Source organism: Diprion similis, chromosome 2, assembly GCF_021155765.1.
Source record: "Diprion similis isolate iyDipSimi1 chromosome 2, iyDipSimi1.1, whole genome shotgun sequence".
In the NCBI taxonomy this organism is placed as follows: Eukaryota; Metazoa; Arthropoda; class Insecta; order Hymenoptera; family Diprionidae; genus Diprion; species Diprion similis.
Genome location: NC_060106.1, coordinates 9,239,632 through 9,258,308, shown reverse-complemented (window position 1 = coordinate 9,258,308; position 18,677 = coordinate 9,239,632). Strand labels below are relative to the sequence as shown.

Below are 18,677 nucleotides of genomic sequence, written 5' to 3'. Positions count from 1 at the left end.
TATATATGATATAGACGAAGTTTATTTTTTGCGTTTCGTCAGTGTTGTACACATACATTTTTTTTGTTTCTGTGTTAAGCTCCAAATCATGTAAGAACTATACCTATAGAACTAGTTGAAATTTTATTTATTATTGAATACCGCACTGATGTCAAGATTTTTGCGATAAAAGCATAAGTGCAGAATGTTGAAGGACGATGCAATCGTCTAAAACGTAATATACGTATACAGAATATTATACATACGTTTCTTAGAGAATCAGGAAAAAATAAATAAATTCAATTTGTGAATTAACATTGTTTAAACAGCCATTGTTTACTGCTTTAGTAGAATCAATTTTGTGGCCATTCTAATAATTATACCGATTAAGAGCCGAAAGGTTTGCATTAGCTTTAGTAGCAAGCTCGATATCTTATGCAGTTTGAAAATGTCATTCAAAGTGATGAATTATACAATTTTTAAACGACCATTGCTAGACTGTAGTTTCTAGACACATGAATGTACATGGTTCTGAGAGCAGCACCACAATTATTATTATTTTTGTACAAATTCCAATATGATAATTTTGAACATGCATAAGAACCCAAACTAACTCAATCATTTATTGTATTTATAATAACACAGTTATCATTAGACAGTTTTCGCCGAGTGCGGAAAAATTATTTGAAAATATATTCCACAAATTTGCAGTATTGTACAAATTTTGTGTGAATATGCAAAAAAATTAAATAAACTTACAAAAAACACGACAAAAGATAACAAAAAAGTTGAAAAAAAAAGAAAAAAAAACGTTATCCGGGAATTATGATGGGTAGAGGAGCAATGTCCTGTATTTTAACTATTTAATACAAGGTTGGATTGCAAGGAAGATTTTTATATTGCTTACTAAGAATAACTATTAGTCTATAGGAAAATACTAAGTGCAGCGTAGAACATCGTTTTAAGGTGGACTTCCAACGAATCGAAATGTAAATAATAATCAATAATGTTTTCTATTTAACAATTACAGAAATAACATAATGTTATTTTTTTCAGTTTGAATCTGAACATAGTACAGTGACATTGTGATACACGAACACAAATGTATACATAATGTTGTTAAACAGTGTACTCCAACATGAATATACGTATAATATGTGTGCATTATTCATTTCAAACTGTTACTGCCCAGTTATGCGTATATCCATGGTCAGTTACAGACGCGAGTGTGTATATAAACATGTAATACATCAAATTTGTCTCCTAATACGAAATAAAATGTATTTTTAACGGTAGCATTATTATTCTTTAATGTATTACATCTTTCGTTGGATATTCGATGTTATCATGTGAATTCAACACGTGGTGCCAACATTGCTATTCTAGGCTGGCAGCCATGTGTTTTCCATGCTTACGTGACGTACGTGAAGCGTGCGAGAGTTAGGATTCAAAGAAAATGTACACACGACGACTGGGCGCTTTTTTCTCTGAACAACAAGCGAAGTAATAGGTGAGCATTCAAATTTTCGTCACTGTAATATTATTCTTCTAATAGATATTCACCCAGAATCAGTTTTGAGCTATTGCTCGATTCCTACGTTTGGTGAGTTAGGTTGTGTTGCAAAGGGTACATGTCTTGTTACTTCGAATTTCTATGAATATTTTTTGTGGGACAGCCGTAAGAATTGATATATTTATACTTTTATTTAATTTGCGATTTTCATAATCACTATTTCGTTACATTTTGTAAATGAAAATCAATTAGTATGTCACCTTAATATATCTTCAACATGACTGAACATAACCTAAACTTTCCGTAACAGTAGTAATACCTTTGTATTGCAAGGATCTAATGCTATTTTTTCATACTTATTAATATGTTCAGGTTTAACAATGAATGCTGAGAATATAAATAATGCCGAGAAAAAATCTTGGACCGAAGCTGAGCGCTTAGAACTTGCTGCTAAACTGGACGCTGAGTTGGATGACTATATTAATAATTTGGAGCGAAAACAGTATACAGAAGGATGGCCGGAAGATCGTTGGGAAGCCGAAATGGACAAGCATCCTTTCTTCATGAAAAAAGCTCCCCAAGTTGGAGACGAATTATCGCCGCTAATGGAAGGCTTACAACAGTTGAAATACGATGAGAACGAAAATACTCCCGAAGGTTTGTGAGCAAATTATAGATGAAGCTGAAACTAGCGGGTAATACTCAGCAGGTAATATAGGCGCAAAGGTTCCAGGGGATGACCAAACGATGGAATTTGCTGGAATTATTCAGGGAACTCATTGAATACATATCCCTTGATATTGTAACGTTTGCTCACTCCTTGCCAGCCTTATATCCGCTGGATATCACCTGCTTGTTTCAGCGTCATGAACAATAATGCATATCATTTTGTAAATGATGTACAGAAAGTAGAAAAGTAGCTGTTCAATATTTTGATTGAAACAAATTTGAGTGATTATTCCATTACAGTAAGTGCAAGATGTTGAAGAAGGTATTTTTTTTTATAATTCTGTGGTTTCGTATTTCAGAATTAGCAAATAACTACAAAGAAGATGGAAATTTCAATTTCAAATACAAGAACTACCGTCTAGCTATAATGGGCTACACAGAAGGCATCAGAACTAAATGTAAAGATGATGATTTAATGGCTCAGCTTTATAACAATAGAGCTGCTGCACATTACATGCTTCAGAATTACCGGTAAATATATCTTATATTATGCTTATTGTTCAGTTTATTTCGAAATACTGTGCGGGTCAAAGTGATTATTTTTTTGACAAAATGATTTAAGCTTTAAAAGCAAGACGTGTTTGGAATAAATCCAAGATTACATGATCCAGGCACTATTTGCTTTAATAGAAAACACATCTTTCATCCTAGTTCACTTTTCATTTAATTTAACAAGTATTTGAATTACTGAAAATTTCAGATCCAGTTTAAACGATTGCAAACATGCTTTGAAACTTAAGCCAGATTATCCAAAAGCATGGAACAGAGCTGCAAACTGCTGTTCGCAAATCAAGGACTATGATCAATGTATTACTTACTGTGATCAATTTTTAGAAAAATCTCCGTCGGACAAGGTGATATTAAATCTTCGAAACGAAGCAGTGGCTAACAAGGTAAAATACGGTTTACAATAATATTCTGTGCCGAGCTTGTCAGTTTTAACCTTGAATACTGGCACTGCAAACAATAATTAGGTAGTAAATAATTGATTCGTCTGTTATCGAAAATTTACAGAAAAAATTGGAGAGGGATAAACGTCGAACTGATGCCTTGGCTAAGAAAATTGAACGAGAAGAGGAAACTTTACTCGAAATAATTCAAAGCAGAGGAGTAAATATCGAATTGGGCTCAGGCAAGAGGCACCTGCAACTATCTGATCTCGAACCGTGTGTACCTCAAATAGCCCAGAACAGAGTGCATTTGGTGGAAAACGGCCGTTTAGTTTGGCCCGTTATAATTTTATACCCAGAAACTCATCAAACAGATTTCATTCAAGAATTTCACGAAGATACCAGGTACTTTTAATATTATTACTATCATTATCATTGATAAGAGCAATTATCTTATACTGCATAAAAAACCGGAAAAATGCCATGCATACGAAAACATTTTCTTGTATATGATCAAATACCTGCATGCATATTTTACATTCACTTTTCAAGTATAATCAACTATTTATACTAGAATGAAAATTACCGATGCAGTTAATAGTTCAAGTTAATTTGACATTGTACATTTCAACGCTAACTTTAAACACATTTGCACATTGCATAATCTACTTGAGCAGTTCGAAAAATCTGGTGCAGTAATCGATAAAAATCTTCCACGTCCTTATTTGGTTGGTAACCGCATATTTACCCTCACTGCATTTTTATTTGTTACTCAAACATTGGTGGTTTATGTTTCAGATTGATAACGCAGTTGGAAGAATTGTTTGAAGAATCTCCGGGATGGGACACAGGACGGCGGTATTATCCAAAAAATGTAAATGTGTACTTTGAGGGCAAAGGGAAACGTACTGTTCACAAAATTGACGTTGAAGCAACGCTTGGGAAAATTCTGGCTGACCAGAGGTGAGAGTTTTCAGATTTAACTCATTATTGTATTACGTTTGAAAAACGTTTTGTTCAAGTTAAAAACCAAGCACGAACATCGCTGTGATTTTTAACTTTATTTGGCAGTAAGGGCGTGAAATCGTGATAAAAACTAACTTGCTATGTACCTATATAATCCGAAGTTTGGCATTTTTTCATCCGCTTTTATTTGATATTTTGCATCAACCAAATTAGACAAGTTATCGTAGTAATTTACTCCGGTGGATACAAAGGATACTTTGAAATATAAATAGAGACGTATCCAATATCGGGCGTGTTATTGGTAATATTTGCTGCAGTTGGATGGAATTTTATCGTTCGAATCATACTCGTTACATATTTTGCAATCTAGACAATAATAGCCGGCATTGTGTTTTACTGCACCTACTAGCGGGTGGTTCTCTCGAATCCGTTTTTTTTTTTTCGGGAATTCGAAATTGCGCTTAATGCCACAGTTGTGGACCGGTTCTACAGAAATCTATCCTACAGAGTAAAAGTTGTGCAGAGAATATTTTAAAGGATTTTTTTACAGAAATTTTATCCTGCAGAGTGCAATCCTACGGAATGAAAATCCAACAGAGTTCATTTCTATCCGGACATTTATGGAAAAGCCAGGAAATTTTTTAATTAGTCCGGGAATTTTATAGCGGCTTAGGAAAAAAAAAAGAATATAACTTTTCCCACGAAAAGGAATTATGACAATTTTTTCCACGCGTTCAGTTCCACAAATAATAAATGAATCATAAACGTGTTTATGAAGACTGACTGATTCGGAGCTTTATTTATTGGATACTCGAATTGACACTCTTAATTTGAATTTTATACAGGGAACATTTATAATTTATTCAAAGAAAAATCAGGTCATTTTTCACTATATAGTTGATACAGAAAAATTATTTAACAACAAGCAATTTCAGATTTACTCGTCCGAAAACTGCATTCAAGTGATTTGTGGCATATTAAAGGTTGGAATAAGTCGAACCGTATACGAAATTACACCACATAAACTCCTGATAAGAATGTAGAAGGTGACTTCATCACCCTGAGATCTAGGGTAAGTTAAGCTTCACTCTCTGTAGAAGCGAACTCTGTAGGATGAAACTTCAAAAGAAAAAAAACCTGCAGTATATTTTCTGTAGGACTTCTACTCTGTTATAGAATAGTTTTCTGTAAGAGCAGAGGCCTCTCTATACCACGCTGGAAAATCAGTGATTATGTCCCGTTTTTATTCGAAAAGTGGTGATTCATGGAATTTTCGTATACATATATACTGTACATATTTTTTTAAAGCAGAAAGTAAACATTCGTCGGAATGCAGGATTATCTCTGCAGCTTTTAGACCCTGTTTGTAGTCATTATCGGAATGCGAGAAAAACGTAGCGAGCGGCGTGAAGAGATAATCGATGGTATTGAAAACGTTGCTGCTGGTCAGTAACGGTTATTATACGGTCTTTTGTAAGCTCTCTTTAAAACCGAGTTCAAACTGCATCAGTGGTGCAGGTTATCGCTAAGCGAAAACAATCATGTACAAGAGCAGAGTTGATACCAGTTCCCCTACCGGCAAAGCGCTCGTAGCGTGCGAGTGCATTTGAAATATAAATGAAAATGTAGTGGTCGGAAGCGTGTGTAAACCGGCTTCATTATTCGAACCATACATGATGTTTCCGTTGGACTGAGAGTAAACCGTTTACTTTTTCATACCGTAATAGTTAATCAATATCTTCGTACAACTTGCCGCGTGTGTACGTACCTTGCTTATCGCCGAGCTGTTAAATGTTCTTTCGATTCAGACTCACGGTGCTCGTATATTATACTGCATTTAGAGGTATGTAAATATCGTTCAAGATGATGAAAACCAAATTCTGTGAAAGTTTGAGATCTTAATATTAATATTAAGAGGTGCCACATCGCGATTTTTGATTTCCCATTTAAATAATACGGGAAATTCTTTTTTTTCTTCATTTGGAATTTTCTTACGTTCTAACGAATGAGCGAGTTGTAAAAATCAATACATATCCTTGTCGGGAATTGAACGATCTACAAAAAAGGTCTGATGTAATTTTTCGCCAAGTCGACTCGTTTCAAAATTATTCAAAATGTTTTCTTTTTTTCTCGGCCCACCCTAATATATTGTACCTTCGTCGAGTCAAATTTGTCTATTTTCCCTACGCCGAATAACAAATTAACCGACTTGAATCGACCGTCGACAATTCGACACGCCTTTAATTATCCAGTTCCAGGTATGCGTATGCACTCGGGTAATGATCCGTGGATATAACGAATACAGTACATCACGCGTTATTGTTCAAAGCAGACAGACCGATTATAGTCGTACACACAATCCGTCGGTGCACTCATGAGATCCTGAAAATCATCATCTTTCGATACAAAGGACCGCGATTTGGGATCTATAACTTGACAGCAAACCTGCAGTGTAAGGTATATTATTTGCAAACCCTTTCTACGACCTTGTCTGACTCTAATGAGCTTTTAATGGTCACGTACCGAACCGAACCCGATGTGTGGGAGGGTGCGCTTTTTCGGTTAATTAATAATTATTATTCAAATTAATAGTCTACCCGTAGTTTCAAAGTGATTAGCACGTCTCGAATCGTGATATAAGCGAGAGGCACGTCCGCGTGATTTGTTCGTTGTGCTGTGAACTCTGCCATTTTAGATTTTCATTCTATCTATTTTAGTCACTTTTGATTGTGAGTTAAAACTTTTGTGCTATGGGATCGTTTTATTAATTATTGAAATAGTAAGTCTTTGATGTTTTCCGGAAAAATATCAATTTCGGTTAGCAAACGCATTGAAACGGATTTTAAAAGGGATACTCACAGGTCATGAGCCGCATGATTTACGCGCGGATACTGATATCGGATATAGGTTCCTCTACCTCTGCCTAATATCGGAACAAAAGCTGATTTATTGGACAGGCCGTTAATAATAACATTTCAAATTACACCGTCACGACTCAACGGTAGTTACAATTTCCCAAACAGTTTATCACGGTATTTCACGGTATAAAATTTCAAACTGGAGAATGTCAATGATGATTTGTTCGTCCCGTTTCAAAAATCGATGATTATCCAATTTTTTTTATTTGTGTCTTGGATAGCCGTTTACCGCTCAGTTTAGACAGAAATGCAACTAAGAAAGTAAGGATTAGTTTTTTATTATTAAATAGAGGACTTCTTGCATACTTCGCCGTTTGAATGGACCAAAATCCGAGCTAAAATGTCAACTCGGCTTTGCTGTTGCAAAGAATATACATTAATTCTCGCATCTCCGAAGTAATTCAAGTTGAGTAACTCACTGCAAGCGTTGTATTTGTTAACGAAAACTTGACTCCGCAGAGCTGCTGGGATTAACATAGAGTATACTAATCCCGAAATCCTTTCAACGCCCCGGAAGTAGTTGTTTGTCGAGTGTTTGTCCTACAAATTATTTAGTTTCAGTCCCAGCGTTTAATTACATTTACGCAAGATTACAATCCCGTCCAGTGGACAGAAACGGTGCATTAGTAATTAATGCGGAGCGAACGAAGTGCGACCGAAAGCGTGAATTTCTTTTATCTCCAACAGTCCGTGTTAAAATTGCGTTTATTTGCGGTAGGTACATGGACATCGTACACGCAAAACGTTTAGCACTCTCACGAGAGCCATTACTCACAGGCTATTGTATATCCACGTTACGAAACGAAAAAGCAACCGAAACAAATTATTCAAAAAAGCGAATGAATTTTTTTTTTTTTTTTCAATTATTTTTTCGTTTTATTTTTTATGCTGAGTAAAGAGGTACAAATGGGGTTGAAAAAAGATATTTCATTATTATAAATCGCCACATTTTTCAACGGCACGGCTTTACGTACGTTGTATAATATCGATCTATTTCAAGCGGGACAAAAATAGTCCCTTTTCATTCTGTCGTTGGCGTGAAATTTGTATCACGGCTTCGTGAGATTTCTTAATTAATTTACTGTCGTATTAATTCTACTTAGGTGTACGTACAATGCTGAGAAAATACAATATGCGTCGATTAAGTGTATGTACAATAGGTATTATGCGTATACATACCGAATGCCTCAGGGCATATTTTTCGATGTCCGAGAAAATCATGCAGCGATGCCTGTTAAAAATTTGATTAGAATGAAATTACGTATACTGCACGGGTCGGATTATTAAGGATAATAAATTGCCCATCTGACCGTCGGGCGATTTAGGGGGCAGTGCGTGAGATAGAATTCAGGTGGGATGGATGGATGGATGGATGGATGGTAGGTAGGTAGAGAATGAAGGTATACATAAGTATAAAGAAGACGTTACAAGCTGCGAGAGGAAAAGAGACGGGTGCGTTAAAATCGAGAATTCTTTTTGACGAGTGAGTTCTATGTGAGCACGTATAAGATCGAAATTGCGCAAGTTGGAAAGAGAAGGTGCTCCACCGGTGTATACGTACTTCAAGGCGACGTGGAGCGAGACAAAACGACTAAGAAATTGTTCCAGGTTCGAGGTGAGAGGAGGAACTCCGGCGTTTCTGGTGTTGGTCGCATCGAGCGAAGCGGAGAAGCGATTTTTAGCCAATTATTGACTTTGAACTGACTCCAATCGCGTTACGGAAACGCTTCTCAACTCCACGGAGCTTTGAACCCACCGTTCAAGACGCTAACTCTCGCGTTACCTTTCTCCTCTACGTTGTTTTCTTTTATTTTTTTTCTCTACCGCCACGTCACGCTCGATCATCCATAATTTTCAAATGTTTATTCCCACTGAGGTTGTATACTACCTGTAACTTCGAAGCGAATAAATTTTCGTCTCTTGTTCGTGAATTCTCAGATCCTAGAAAGAGGGAATAACCGTTTGGATTCATTTCATATTCATGAATCGTTTCTTCCCGTTTTTATCCCCCTTACCCTTCCTGTCATTTCTCAGTTATCGTGCAAATGGGATTGCAAGACTTGGAGTTTCTTATCTTTTCTTTTACTCGCTCTATCCGTCGATTCTTTGATCAAATACACGATCTTTTATTTTATCTTCTCTTTTTTTCACACTTTCCAATTGATATTCAAATTCTTTTACCCTCATGATTCGCAAAGAACCGCACTCAGCGATTCGCTTGCCGATGCAGATACGATCTGATGCAGATAAATAACGTAAAGCGGTTTTTAACGAACATTCGTCCAGGTGTCAAACGAGAAAACAATAACAATTCCAACGTGATTAGGAGAGACAATTTGCTCGATTTTGATCTCTCTTGTGATGTTACCAACTTTCTTTTCAACTTAATTCTATCGTTTAACCACTGTATAATTATTTCGTAACGTGAATATTTCATTGTTGTTAAAAAATATATCAGGGAATCAATTCGAGAAATTTTAATGGAATGATTCCTTAATTTGAAATAAATCTACGTAACAATATGAAGTACGTATGACTTGTAAAGTTGCCCGCATGATATAAAAACCTAATTGATGTCGAGTTCACGGTGAAATATGTATTTGTCAGGTGTTAACGTAGCAGTACGAACTGGCATATTGTTATTGAAGTAGAATACGAGCGGGGGGCGGGTGTTCCCGGGGATTACTTATAACTGTTGGAACCGTCGTGTTCCCGTGGCGAGGAGGTAGGTATGTACATACCGTGGTGCGTGTACGTGATATATTTCCCTCCGCGTCACGTCGCGTCGGGTTCAACGGGAGAACATGATTTGTGGGGGGTGGTTAAATAAGAAAAAATGTTGCTCAAATATATTGACGTAGGCGTAACTCTGGTTTACTGTACAGCTATAAATCTGAATGTTTTCGCAAATGGCCATAAGTAGCTTGCGCGCCGCGCGCCAAAGTCATCATTTCACGGTTGTCCGTCTCGTGTCCGATGCCTCCTCGACTTGGGGAAAATATCTTTATTATTTAATTGCCGTTGTAAAGATATATATATTTATTCTTAAACTGTTGTAAATAAAGCAATAAATACTTCAATAACCACGTTTCTACCCCAGGCTAATTTACTCTCCATTAGAAGTCCCTGAGCGTCCTTAAACACGCCCCGGAGCATCCTTCCACTCCTGAAGGTCCTTACTGCATTATCCTTGGAAAATTTTAACCAAATTGACGAAAGCTGCCAACTCTACGTTGGACCCCCAACTGTGCTCCTCGAGGTCACGTGCAACGCCCATAGAAAATCAAATTGACTCGTCGACCCATGAGAAATGTGGACAACGATTTTGAACCACTTATGTATACCATCGTCGAACCACTAACCGTTCGAAATTGCGACAGGAAAGCAGTCTCTTCTTTCTCAGGACCCGAAATGACGGATATAACCAGTCATGTAGATTCATGGTCATCATTTCGGTAAGTACAACATTTTCAGACTTATTTACAAATATTAAATGGAAGAACTTTCGACTGGTAAAAAGTCTGAAAGCATGGAAGTGCATATGTTTTAATTTTTATCTAAAACTATTTACTAGTAATCTCTGAGTCTTGAATTGTTTTCAAGCGAAATTTAACGGCTATATGTCGATAAAATTTTGGGGGTGATGATATTTTTTCGTGGTAAAATAGTCTTGTTCGGATTTGCGTAGGGTTCGAATCCCTCGCCAGTTTCGGCTTTTGGTTTGGGAATTATATTGTCGGTGATTCGACCCCATCGAGCGGCCGTCACGCTCCGCGAACCGCGCGTAAATTCTTCGCCATTGTTCAGACGTGACGACGATCCCTCTGCACTCGATGCCGCAAAGACGATATTTCAATGCCCATTTCAAGACTTTCAAGATAAGAGAACTAGCGCATTAGATTTTCGACGATGCAATCCTGGCATAGCTTCGAGTTATACATTCCTGTGTTTATTACTCAGTATATCTCGAACGGGAAATTTGGGAAGCGGCGAGATGCATAGCGCTTTGCGTTACCCTAGTAAGAACACGAATGCTGTAAACTATCCAAGCGCAAGTTTATTCGGGAGCGTTTCTTATATCGTCGCAATATTGGTAATCGACATTTCATGCTATCGATAAAATTTTTGGTAAATTTCGATTTATTTGAAAGCGTTGAAACAACTATTGCCGTTTGTGTTATATTAATTTAAACATTAAGCGCTGCTCTTTAATTGTTGAACAGAAGAAGAAAAATTCGTATAACAAAGACTGAAATGTTTATTGATATAAGATTATTAATACAGAAATTCTCGTAGGTAGCGGTAAGTTAGCAAATACGAATTTGATACGAAATTTTTCAGAGTACAATTGCCCGTAAGATGGGGCTACATTGTTGTAAAGTATCGAAGCACAAGCCTTAGATCAACAATTATCATGTATTGGTGTAAACATAGTGTAAGGAGTGTAGGTATAATCACGTTGCAATAGCAAATCATTGGTTCTTGGTGTATAATATATCTATACAGACAGAATTATTCCACCATTAATAAAAGTAAGTATTCACAATGCCTGAAAACTTTATTGCATTCCGTTGAATCATTTATCGTAGTTTTGATAGCGCTAATTCAAATTTCAAACGTTGGTATGTACAACGGCGGATCGAAAATCAACGTGAACAAAAGAACTCGTGTTGTACGATTACGATTGTGAGTGCGATAAATGAGGCGCATGTACCGATGAAATAAAAATATTTCCTCGTGGAACGGAAGGGTAAATCAGAGAAGCTGGGGCACTTTCATACGACCCTTGACCTCTCGTTGAAACAATGCTATTATTGTTTGACCGAGGTTCCGAGGCTCGTTAAAAAAGCTCTCTCTACCTGCCCTTCGTTGTTTAACGGCTGAAAACAAATGAACATCACCGGCGTAAATAAAGCTCCGACCAATGAGAAGCGAGCTTAGCGGCTGCTCCAACGGAAAGACAGAGAAGACAGGGATTCTGCGTGCGCTCGGAGCGCGCCGCTTGGTTCGCTCGGCAACCTTTCGGCCGTCTTCGGCTCCGCGGCCCTTTGTGTTCGGGGCGAAACAATATGGCGTCCGGCGAACTGGCGTTTGATTGGTTGTTTGGGTGACAGAGGTATCCGGCGATTGCTCTCTTCAGTCGGGTACGCATCCTCACAGCGGGCGTATCGGCAGCAGGAGCGGCAGCGGCAAGCGTCCAGACGGAGTAACAGTTCGTGGGAAAAACAAAACACGCTTCGCGCACAGTAATGGCCGCCGTGGGGTGAAATCAGAGGCGACGGAGTAGTTGCACCGCGTTTCAAATCCCACGTTGAAGGGGATCGTTTTTATCGACGGCGAGGTATCGGTCTACGAATGACATTGCGATTCATAGGGATGTGATCGAGAGAAGTGAGTTTGCCGGATTGTTGTGTGTCAGTGCCGGGGGAATCCCTGTCTCGTGTGTTGAAGCCTCGCTGGCTAGCGACAGCTATGCCTTCTTTGTCTCTATCCTGAGGTTATAAAGACTGTTTTCTGTGGATTTATGTGACAAAACTCTCGGCCCAGTTCCTCCTCGTCTTCTCTTTGGATTACTAACGATCAAACGGTAAGTTTTATCACATAATTCTCGCCACTTTCAGCCGCGATAAATCGAACGCACGATGCATGCAGGCACGCATAGTGGTTCTGCGGCGAGGAGTAGGATGAGGTGGTGGTGGTGGTGGTGGTGGTGGTTGTTGTTTTACCGCTTCTGCCCTTCCTCCTTCGTCCTCCTTTTGCCAATTTATTTGAGGGCCAGTTTTCCCCGTTGGCACAATGCCGTGTCACGAAAGCGAGATCCCTGCATCTGATTCACGGGGGGCAGAGGGGGCGGCTTGCGTGTCTCTGTGTGGGTGGAAAACGTGACCGAGTCTTACATTCCGGAGTGAGAAATAAGGAGAGAAAAAAGCCGGTAGGCGTACGTGTACCTACCCCTGGCGAACACAGGGGGGTGACGTGGTATCGCGCTATTAGCTCCAAGGGTTGTTGCATCTTGCACGAATATCGATCCCGGAATCATAACGCGTGCCAACTTTCATCGAGGACATTAACACACGATTCGTGGCGCTGAACCGCTTTGTCGCCGATGTTGTTACTTGCTCACTTACTTACTGCGCTCCTGGGAGTTGATTTTCATGTTGTGAATGAAGGAGACTATAACTCCGTTTTGTAACCCGTCGTTGTTGCGGGGAGAATGGCGGGGCCTGTTTAGGTAGTAGGCATCTTTTGAAATATATAGGTCCCTTGTCTACTAAATTTATTCCGGCACACACGGCTCGGCTGACATTATTCACTGCGCGACTCGGGTCTTAGGACTCGGTTGGGCAATTATTCATTCTCCGGTCACAAAGTCACTTTACCCCGAAGATTAACTGGCCCGTGTGTCGTGCGTATAGGTAGGTGCGTGCGGTGATGCGTTATTAACGAAACTGGCCGAGCGCGCGGCGCTCAGTAAACACACGTTTGAACTTCAATCGACTCCGTAGGTATAGATATCGCAAGTTCGCTCTTCCGCTTAAACAGCCATCCGCACGAAATTCGACCGGCGAAAAAACGAGTCTGCGAGTCGGGAAGATCCTGCCCGAGGGGTAATTGCAACGATAACAACAAATGCCCCGAGGAGGATGAAAATACGCGCACGTGTCTCTCCCACGTAACTGTCTACCGGTTGTTGTGTCGTTCGTCAAGGAGGATCTTTGTTTATCCTTTAACCGGATACTGTTACATTGTTGGAACTGATACATCAATCTTTGCCGTGATGCGTCAAGTTCAGGATCACGATCGTATACCGTAATGCGATACGTGTGTTACGCTTAGATAATATGTGTTCTTTGGTGTCTGATTTCGGAAAATCTTGAGATACAGACAGAGAGAGAGAGAGAGAGAAAGAGATTCACACATCGTTGTCTGGCGCTTGGCTGTTGCTCGTTTCCGTCGTACATACTTTGACATTATATAATATTTGATGTCGCGGGAAGTGAAACATTAATTGTGTGTACAGTAAATCAATTCGGAGAGCTTGCAGATATTGCGCTGGATAAACTATGCGGGAAAAAAATATTTTTTCCGTTATTGGATAACTCAGAGGACTGAGAGGTTTGATGAAAAATCCCTTGATTTTTCCACCCGATATACGTTGCCTGGAAATCAATTTTCTTATTCCTCAAGTTATTCTCTACGACCGTCGCGCCGCGGGGTTTAGTTGATTCTCGATATCTCTCTCGATTGAGAACCAATTTACCAAACTTTCATATCATCACAATTTCGTCGAGATGGGTTGTCAAAAGTTCCCCCATCCGCGAGTTCTTTTATATACGATCTCGTTTTTTTCCCGTGCTGTCTTTTCTACAAGCCAGTCACATATATAAACGAATCGATTGACAATTATATTACCCAGAAGACCGAAATAACTTTTGGCATGTATCGTATTTCCACTTTTTATATCCGCACCGAGTCGCCCGGCGACTCTCGATAATGTTATCGATAATTTTTCAAACGTGCAAAAATCCGCCCGCTCTGCAACCAGATGTCCATACATCCATTCTGTGAAAGGGGACGAAAACATTAATTCAGCCGGGCTTACAGCGGAATTTTAAATCGGAACCACGAAAATACCAGATAGAACCGAACGACGAAAGAGTAAATGTATGATGAGCATGACGATAATAATAACGTTGCTGCAACGATGCATGTTTAGGAAAAATCGTTACCTCGCACCTTTAGCAATGTCCGAAATTTAGTAAAACTATGATAAACAAAACATACTCTTATTTTGAAAAGCCAGCCTCTTCAAAGTCATTCGAAAATTGCGCAACAACGATTTTTTCCTCATGTTTCGTTACGTTAACGCTACTGACTTAGCCTCATAATATATAATTGAGGGTACGTTACACCGACGTCCGTCTGTCTAGGCGGTGGAGGAATATCGGAAAACCGCTTGACCGCATATTTCGTTTATATCTTTTCCTGCTAAGTTGTGAATAAAAATTCACCGCCACGCACATGCAACTTCATTGTATTCTCCTGCACACCGTACATCGCGAGATGAAGTTGCCTTCACGTGTGAAATTAACCAACCTCTTCGTTTCTGTTTGCAGGAACAGCACGCGTATCCTGTGCGTGCGTGCGTGCGTTCGTTCGTGCCGCAGCACCAACGCGGCTAATATCTGAATGTACATACAAACAATATTACACACCGTGCGGTAATTCGAAAGTCGCGTTTATGTTGCTGCAGTGCAGCAGGCAGGTAGTCGTGTGCGGTCGCGACATACGGTTAAGGGATTCCCTTCTACCTCGAAGAAAATAATTATAATACTTACTCTACTGACAATGAGGTACAGAGAGAGAGAGAGAGAGAGAGAAAAATAGTAGCGGTTGCAGCTGTGACGAAGCAGCAGCAGATGACGAAAGGGTTGTTTAAAAATTCTGCGGATGACCACGAACCAACGTACGAATGTAGACGGGGCTAAACTATACTTATTGGTTTTGTTCCCCGCCCCGGGTTGCTTGGTTTGATAGTTACAATCGTGACCGGTAACACGAGCGGCCAGCCGGCCAGGCAAGCAGCAACCAGCCAGGGAGGTGAACAAGCTCCGGCGACGAGTGAACGAAGCTCCGAAGCTATACTAATCCGTGAAACCTGCTTTCCGAGGCACAGGTGTATATGTTACTCACTCCGCGTCTTCGCCGCCTCTCTCTTTCTCTCTCTCTCGTCCTCTTCTTCTCTCTTTTTCCCACCCTTGCCTGCATCGGCGAGCGAGCCTCTCTTTCATTCTTCTTCTCATCGTCGTTTCTTTCTCCCTCTTTTCTCGTTCTATAAGGTATGCGCATGCGGTACCTGAACCGACACACGCAATCCTATAATACCTACGAGTCGTAAATGTTGGATGTACGTATACTCGCGTGTTGGCACACTGCATAAATACTCAGATATAGCGTGCATCGTATTTAGATGGGGTTTATGCGGTGGACGGGATTTATATGCCTTAACCGAGTGTCTGTATTACTATTATATATACGTATAATATAATGAATGTGTATGTGGAGATGCGCACAGTGTACGCATATGTGCGTAGTGTCAACAAAATGCAATATTGTACGCACGTGCGGTGCACACGAATCCTGAACAAGAACACATTCGTCGATGTGTATATTGACTTAAGCTAAAAATGTTGTCCTCTGTGTTAAGAAAACAAGAAGAAGACGGAGATGAAAAAAAAAAAACTATGTAAAAGAAAAGGGTTAGAAAGAAAAGTTGATGCGTGACAATTATGATTTCTTTAACTTTGCTTCGCCAGTCTTGCCACACATTATAGATATTGTACGTGGGATCTGTTAAAGCTGATTATACAACGAGATTGAAGTTCGTAACGTTAACGTAACGAAAAATTGAAGAAGAAAAGAGACGCTATTTTGCAATTTCAAAGCGACCTTGATCGAGTTGAAAATATAAAAAGTATCAGTCTAACATATAACTGATAATCTGGTAATGTTATACAATTATTTATTTTATTTGAAAAAAAAAAAAAAAAAAAAAAAAAAATAAATAAATAAAAAAATTGCTCTTGTATAATCGTTCCATTAACGTTACCGAGTTTAACCTCATCTCACACACCACAGTCATGCGTTGTTGAATAATTTTTTGCGCCCCGGTTATGTGTACAACAAGAGAGAGCGGTTGGGCATGAGTTTTACGTCCATGCGGTTAATTCCGAACGTTTGTAACCTTCGTTAGTTCTGGCTTAAGAAATATACCCTTGGTTACGCCACGGAGGCTGTTTAGAAAACACAGTACGTCCCCATTGTCAAAATACGTATAACATAAGCGTAGAGGCGTATAATGGTCGGAGGTCTGCGTCAGACAGACTCTGGAGGCGACGGCATGCTTGCGGCGTGCGTGAGTGAGAGTGAATGCGTGGGTGGATGGGTGGATGGGTGGGTGGGTGGGTGAGGGTGGGTGAGAGTAGGTGGCGTGTAGCCGCGGGATGAAACTGGGACGTGCGCGGATCGCGAAGGTATCCCGATTTTGTCGGAGCGCCGAGTTTCGGGATAAAAGGATTTAACCCCCCTACCCTGGATGGAATAATAAACAAACACCGAATATAATCGGTTCTGCGCCCGGCTGCGTGCTAGGCTTGCGTGTGTTTTACGACCGACTATTATTTTTTCTTCTCAAACAGGATGAATAGGCGCGACACTGCGAGTATTGCATTACTATATATATATGTGTATAATTTCATACCATTGCTAATTATAAATAAATATCAGTTGAATAATTCATGCTTACAAAAGAATTTCAAATTTTTCCAAACAGTTTTCTATTAATCCGATCAAATTTTTACTACTTCTCGACATATATATACGAGTATATATATATGCATAACGAAATGACGGATTCGTTTATCGAACGCGGTTACTGGTCCAGAGATGTTGGCCAAATTTTGTCGAGCGATTCGTTCGAACAGCGAGCACACGGTACGGACGGTGGTGGTATCGATAATTCGTAATTGGATATTGCTTCATCGGCGCGTATGGTCAATGCCGCTGATCAGAAGAGGAGGATGTAGGTGAAAATTCGATAGTGATGATCGCTGTGTGCTGTACTCACTATACCGTATGGTACAGTCGATCGAGATAGAGGCAATTTCCGAACGATAATTTACTAGAAAATTGGAAAAGAGGAGAAAAAATTATGGGCAAATTCCGTGTGAAGTCAGGGTCTTGACCGTTCAATTGGGCAATTTTACACATCGGGAATTGTCAGGGGATTTTGTTTCATACAGCTAAGGATGCAAGGAAATTTTAGCGAAATATTTCCGTCTTTTGGGGGGGAGGGGGGTGGTTGGTTTACCACCAAGTATGGTGTTCGATGCGATCTTTCAATTTTTCAATGATTTATAATAGTAATTTGAAAAATGTGTTTATAATTTTAATCGTTCACCACACGCTTGCTCGAAAAATGAAACCATTTCTTCTGCTTGTTGCGTGCACTCGATTATTAGTATTTATCCATACGTATACAAAGGATGAAATGATGATATTGATAACAATTTTCAACATGTATGTAACGTGCTGAACGCGAACTTTTTGATTAGGAAACCGTGAATATTCGACAAATTTCCAAATCGAAATTGCGTGACTTGAGCCAGAAAAATCATCGAGTACTTGAAACGATAAAATTTTACTTGTACTTATAATTAAATACATGAGTATGTGTTTACGCGAATAAATAAAATTTGTATTATTCTCGCAAATTTATGTGGAGTTAAAAATATTTCGTTGTTTCCAATCTAACGTGATAATTCTCGGGGTTAAAGGCTTGGATGAAAATTTTATATCCGCCGAATCGCAGGGAGTCGCGTCAAACGTGTCGAGTAGCAGCCAGACGTTCAGACGCACGTATCACATCTATACCTAAGAGACTCATGTGTAATATGCAGCAGTACTTTACCACCCACTGACACCCTTCGTGGGATATCGAAAGGAGAGAAAAGTATACTGAACCAAACCATCCCGGGTTTCGCGCAAAGCCGCACTTTACCGCGACAAGTAGATAGGACGATTTAGCGAGGAGCCGCAATTTTCTTCGTCCTTCCTTCGATCGGGAAAAATTGCTGAAGGGCGTGAGGTGGTGAGGTGAGTTAGCGGATGTCCATAGGTGAT

At 39.6% G+C, this 18,677-nt stretch overlaps 2 protein-coding genes across 6 annotated transcripts in view; both read left to right on the top strand.

Moving 5' to 3' along the window:
* The first annotated feature begins 1,405 nt into the window (after nucleotides 1–1,405).
* On the top strand, nucleotides 1,406–10,089 carry LOC124415876 (DNA polymerase interacting tetratricopeptide repeat-containing, protein of 47 kDa). 3 transcript variants are annotated; one of them, XM_046896562.1, is made up of 7 exons: nucleotides 1,406–1,489; nucleotides 1,865–2,149; nucleotides 2,521–2,692; nucleotides 2,922–3,114; nucleotides 3,236–3,516; nucleotides 3,910–4,074; nucleotides 8,604–10,089. In XM_046896562.1, exons 2-7 carry the CDS (start codon nucleotides 1,873–1,875, stop codon nucleotides 8,686–8,688), a joined length of 1,173 nt encoding a protein of 390 aa, XP_046752518.1. In that variant the 5' UTR covers nucleotides 1,406–1,489; nucleotides 1,865–1,872; the 3' UTR covers nucleotides 8,689–10,089. The 3 variants fall into 3 exon arrangements, with proteins under 3 accessions (XP_046752518.1, XP_046752523.1, XP_046752522.1); XM_046896567.1 differs by lacking the exon at nucleotides 8,604–10,089 and adding an exon at nucleotides 8,321–8,593; XM_046896566.1 differs by lacking the exon at nucleotides 1,406–1,489 and adding an exon at nucleotides 1,564–1,582.
* Nucleotides 10,090–12,129: 2,040 nt separating this feature from the next.
* Nucleotides 12,130–18,677, top strand: part of LOC124415905 (proline-rich transmembrane protein 4) — a 96,348-nt gene continuing 89,800 nt past the window's right edge. For all 3 annotated transcript variants that reach the window (XM_046896625.1, XM_046896624.1, XM_046896623.1), the window contains exon 1: nucleotides 12,130–12,582. The gene's annotated coding sequence lies outside the window, so the exon portion shown is untranslated. The remainder of the gene's footprint in view (nucleotides 12,583–18,677) is intronic.

Excerpts from the sequence above, each read along its gene's own strand:
- LOC124415876 (XM_046896562.1), top strand. The coding sequence starts at position 1,873 with ATGAATGCTGAGAATATAAATAATGCCGAGAAAAAATCTTGGACCGAA. Across the intron at positions 2,150-2,520 it reads GAACGAAAATACTCCCGAAG|AATTAGCAAATAACTACAAA; the intron begins GTTTGTGAGCAA and ends TTCGTATTTCAG. Across the intron at positions 2,693-2,921 it reads TACATGCTTCAGAATTACCG|ATCCAGTTTAAACGATTGCA; the intron begins GTAAATATATCT and ends TGAAAATTTCAG.